The sequence below is a fragment of the Montipora capricornis genome, chromosome 12, assembly GCF_036669925.1.
Source record: "Montipora capricornis isolate CH-2021 chromosome 12, ASM3666992v2, whole genome shotgun sequence".
NCBI lineage: Eukaryota > Metazoa > Cnidaria > Anthozoa > Scleractinia > Acroporidae > Montipora > Montipora capricornis.
The window spans coordinates 32,937,438-32,942,437 of record NC_090894.1 but is presented as its reverse complement, the minus strand read 5'-3'; the positions used below and the strand labels follow the sequence as shown (position 1 = coordinate 32,942,437).

General features: G+C 38.2%; 1 protein-coding gene across 1 annotated transcript in view; it reads right to left on the bottom strand.

The window, feature by feature from the left end:
- The window catches only part of LOC138025698 (uncharacterized), a 54,082-nt gene extending 50,281 nt beyond the window's left edge, over window positions 1-3,801 (bottom strand). Inside the window, exons 1-3 of the mRNA XM_068872875.1 lie at window positions 3,710-3,801; window positions 2,279-2,451; window positions 27-180 (exon numbers count right to left, since the gene is read on the bottom strand). Of these exons, the coding sequence (XP_068728976.1) occupies window positions 27-180; window positions 2,279-2,451; window positions 3,710-3,801 (419 nt within the window). The remainder of the gene's footprint in view (window positions 1-26; window positions 181-2,278; window positions 2,452-3,709) is intronic.
- Between the last annotated feature and the right edge of the window lie 1,199 nt (window positions 3,802-5,000).

Below are 5,000 nucleotides of genomic sequence, written 5' to 3'. Positions count from 1 at the left end.
TTTACACACTGACACAGATATCTAACCTGCAATAAACAAAATGTATTTCTTCAATCGAGACAATTGCCACTTGTTCAGCTAATCCATTGTTTCCAATTGTCCATGTACAAATGACGTTAAACCTTTCGTTATTAGTGATGTTCAGATGACCAAAGGGATCGCTTAAAGCCTCTTTGCAATCTAAAGAAAACAAAATTCAAACTTGTTGCTAAGATGCCACAAGGCCTGCCGACGCTCTTTGGGGGTAAATAAATAAGAGATTTCACTTCGAGAAATGAAATGTTTCATTAATCAGTTGAAGAAAGTAAGAATTAAAATTTATTCCACGAGCGCTCGTTGCTTGGTATTAAAAACCCTCACAAATTATGAATAAATCTTCCCTTCTTTATTTTGTAAATACAAGAAACCTGATGCGTGCAGTTACATGTTCTATAATAGCTCATATACTATCATGGATAAGCCAATCAAAACACTAGATCTAGAAATGCATTATCCAATGGACAGGTCGAGGTTTTAATAAATGCAATTACACTGGAGTTTTATGAAGTTCTCCAACTTGTCGTTTCATGGTAAAAGTCTTAGGTAAATAGCCCCCTGAAAAGACATGTGGTTACTAGCAAAGTACTAAACCCAGAAAGATTGAAGAAAATGAAAGGGAATCGAGAAACATTGGTTTCTATGCTGACATGTTGGTCATTTCCAAGTTCCCTCACAACTTCTTTTCACCAGTAGTTTATGCGTGCACTTTGAGCGTCTGACAGGTTTGTAATACAAAAGTTCGCTGAAGTTAGAGGCAGTGTGAAGAGAAGAGAAGTATAGAGGCAGTGTGGCCCAGTGGTTAAGGCGCTTGCCTTGAGATCCGGAGATCCCGAGCTCAAGACCCGTTCTGACCACTCGTTGAATTTGATCCTGGTAGTCCCTGGTTCAACTTCCCTGCCTTCTCGGCAAAATATGGCAATGCAACCAAGAAAGGACGAACTTCAAACAAGATCCGCTCCAACACTAAATTACCTTTAGGTACTTTAAACAAACTTTAAACAAACTTTAAACAACGAGAACTCATTGCGTTTACGTGTTTATAATATAAGGGCAAAATTTTCTAGTCACTGTCGAAGCACATCGAAAACCAGTTGGGCACATGGACTTTAAAAAGCACTTGTTCGCTCGCATTTTAAAGCAAAAACAAACAACCAATTTAGATCTATTTTCTTGTCCAAAATAGTGCAGATAATTGTTATTTAATTCCAGTTGACAATGAAAATTCGAGTTTCATTCCTAAACAAAAAAAAAAAAAAACGATTAAAACCACTTTTTAAAAATACCCATCCGTAAAAATAACAAAAGGTTTAGTGCCCAAGGAAAGAATTTGTGGGGTTACTTCTTCCACCAAGTATAAGCTATTACTGGTATTCTGTTTTGTCGTTGTAGTTCTTTTTCGCTCTCCTTTCGTTTCTGTTCTAGTCATAGGTCCTCCAGGCATCATGTAACCTTATGAGAGCTTCTAAAGATATGCCAAAATTGCAATACAGAGAAAAAAGCAGCTCTAAGCAAATCAAAATAAACACTGAGCTTAAAATTTATATCCCTCCGATGCTTGACTTGAATAACTGCGTAACCAACAGTGTCGACCACAGCTATCATGATATGTCAAACTGAATTGAAACCAGCGAAAAATGCACCAAAAAAAACATTTTCCTATACGTTTTCCACCTGAACACGAAAAGCGTTGAGTTAGTAAGAACTATAGTTGACGTAGTATTGCGGTGTAGCCGCTTCAAGCAACAGAAAGCGCGCAAAAAATGAAGCCTCGCTTATGTTTAGGTGAGTTCACCTAGGTTGAGCCTGTAATCCAATCAAAAACCAGTACCTGGTCAGCGGTCAACTTTAAGAAAAGACTTGTATGAGCTCTACGCTTGAGTCCGCGATATGGTAAGGTGATACTGGTCAGCGGATACCTTGTTTTGACAGGTGTCAATTGATCAAAACATAGATGTCCAATATCAAAGATGTATTCTGTAAACTAACATGATACTGGTCACATTGGCATACATGGTGGGGTGGAGGGACGTACGTACGGACCGTCGTGACGTCATGGCTATAAAACCAAAATTTCTCACATCGATGGGTTACCATATTTTCTTAACTATGGTGCTCGGAGCGCGGAGCTCCGCTATAACTACACTAAGCTACACCACCCTACCCTAGTTTAACATACCCTGCATTGCACTTTACTTCACTTTACTGCACTAATTCATGTACATTTTACCGCGGAACTTACCACGTGGATAAAAGGAGAACGCTAACTCAAATCCGTTGTATTCCAAACTATGGTCCGTATGAAAATACAGCACAGCAGCGCTACCAGTAACCAGCACTCCTCGTCCAGTTTGAAGACCGCAGTATGTTCCGATTGTGTGGTTGCTACTGTTGGTGATTCTTAAATAGTCGTACCTATAAAAAAAAGGACAAAAAGTACATCAATTAAACAGCAACATGTACAGAAACAAAATGTCACACTCATGTCAAACCAGGTCGAGAAATCCTCATTGCAAATGATATCAGTTTTAATACAACTCCCCTAAAATGACAGCTTGAATCTTAAATGGCTGATTCTCAAGTATTAGCATGTCCTTGTCAATTAAAAGTAATGAGCAAGGTGTTAAGATCCTGAAACAAGACCTCCACCATCACTAGTTGCTGCTAATCATCTCTACTGCCTGGTTGAATACATCAGTCCCAAATATCAAGAAAGTGCAAGCTATCCAGAGCTTTGTATGTTAGCTTGCAACACACACAAGGAAATTTGAGGCATCACCTCAGCTCTAAGTTAAGTTAAATGACAAGACGTCTGCATAGCAATAATACAAAGATACTTCCATGACGATACATTAGGGCGTTAATTTTCTCTCCTCCGACTACTTGTTTATTTTCGGTAACCTCCACAAATGCGCACATGATCGTCAGACGCGAAATAACCACCGTCTTGATATTGGCTATTTCACACCTGCTGCTGATCAAACGTCTTTTAGGTACAGATCTACTAAGACTTGAAATGATTTGCCCAACGGAATGAAATATATTTCTTTATTCCCCATTTTTCGGGGATGTGGAATGACGAAACCACACCTTATCATGGCCTTCGTGTCGCCAATCTTGAAATCTAGTTAGTTTAAGACAAGGCTACTGGCCATCCGCTGAATTTCATGATCTAAATTATGGTACGTGCACTGCGCTGCAATACAGTACAATACTTTTCTTTAATAACGTAGCATACTACAAAAGAATCTGGTATAACGAGTGCGTTAGGGCGGCAGTTAAAACTCTTAAATGTATTTGATATGTCCACAAATGCGAGTAATAAGCGTCACGAAGTGTCCCATTGCTATTTTTCCAGCTTCAACAATATATAGACAATAAACGTCACAAAGTTTCCATTAAATGCTTCTCCTTAAATAAGGATAAGCTGCTGCATTTACCCTGGCCTTAATTTATCGCTAACCTTTACCTTATTGTTATAAATAGGTAGAGAATGCTAAGCCATAACGGGACACTTCCCGTAGAATATCAAAATTGGGCATGCACATGATTACTTCTATTTCTGAACATAAGCGGTATTTTTGCATCCACGGAGAAAATAAAAACGTTAATAGGTAGAGAGCAGAGCAAGCTATGCGCAAAGGAAACTCAAGGCTAGTTTTTTGGTACTTACCCGCAATTTGAAAGGTATTCTAAGTGAAAAAAGTTGAAGGAAATGACCAACGCCTGGTCAAAAGGAATAGGGACCTCATAAACACAATCCATGTTGCTTGGATAGCTGTTAGGATATCCGGGACTTCTCAGGGTGTTGTTTTGGACAGAAGTACAACCTGAAAATTGTAATTTTGTATATTTTGTTTAAAGATTCACTAAAACACCATTCGCGTTACAATGACTTTCGACACCATTGAAGGTTAACAAGAATTCGTGAAATTTCCAATCGTTACCGGAAGACTGTGCAAGGTTGAGTACAAATAACACATAGCCAGACAACAGAGATCACAGATCCACTTAAGGTGTTTGATTTCTTCTCTCTCTTTGTTGAACCCATACTGAGTTACCAGAGAATTTTTCATTTTCTTTCAGTGTTGTACATAACAGCACACTTAGAAATATAAGAAATACAGCTCAATTTGATTTCGGCTTGACGGGCGAAAGATTGTTGTCGAAGTCCATTACTCGTCGCTTTTAAGATTCCAGATATTTATTTTTCACCGCCTGTCTCGTTAATCCAATTGACGTTCCATCCTTGAGCTCCATAAGGGTACATTTTGTTTGAAGATGCACTAAAACGCCATTCGCGTTACAATGACTTTCGACGCCATTGCAGGTTAGTACTTAAATGTTCTCCTGTGTGCACCAGAGAAGTCTACGCATTACCCCAGTCCCCTCAACCCAGTAACAAGCACACCCTCAGTGAGTGAATGGAAAAGGAAAAAACAGCCATTTCGGAGTTAACTGTCAATACCCAGCGAATTGGAATTACGCTAAAATTAGAAACCATGAAAAAAAACTTTGTCAGTTTAAGGTCATAAAAATAGTTTTACTGATGTACTTTATTCCACTTTATCTCTGAAAACGACATCAATCACATTTTGTTTTGTTGTTTTTTTTTTCATTGAAACACGCCAGCTTGGCTTGGAACAAGAATCGGCAAAATATGGCTATGCAACCAAGAAAGGACGAACTTCAAACAAGATCCGCTCCAACACTAAATTACCTTTAGGTACTTTAAACAAACTTCTGAAAACACAAGTTAGTGAAGTTTACCCCTAATTTTACGATATTTTATTGCGATTACGTGTTGGGCAAATGGACTTTAAAAAGCACTTGTTCGCTCTCATTTTAAAGCAAAAACAAACAACCAATCTAGATCTATTTTCGTGTTCAAAATAGTACAGATAATTGTTATTTAATTCCAGTTAACAATAAAAATTCGAGTTCCATTCCTAAACAAAATAAAA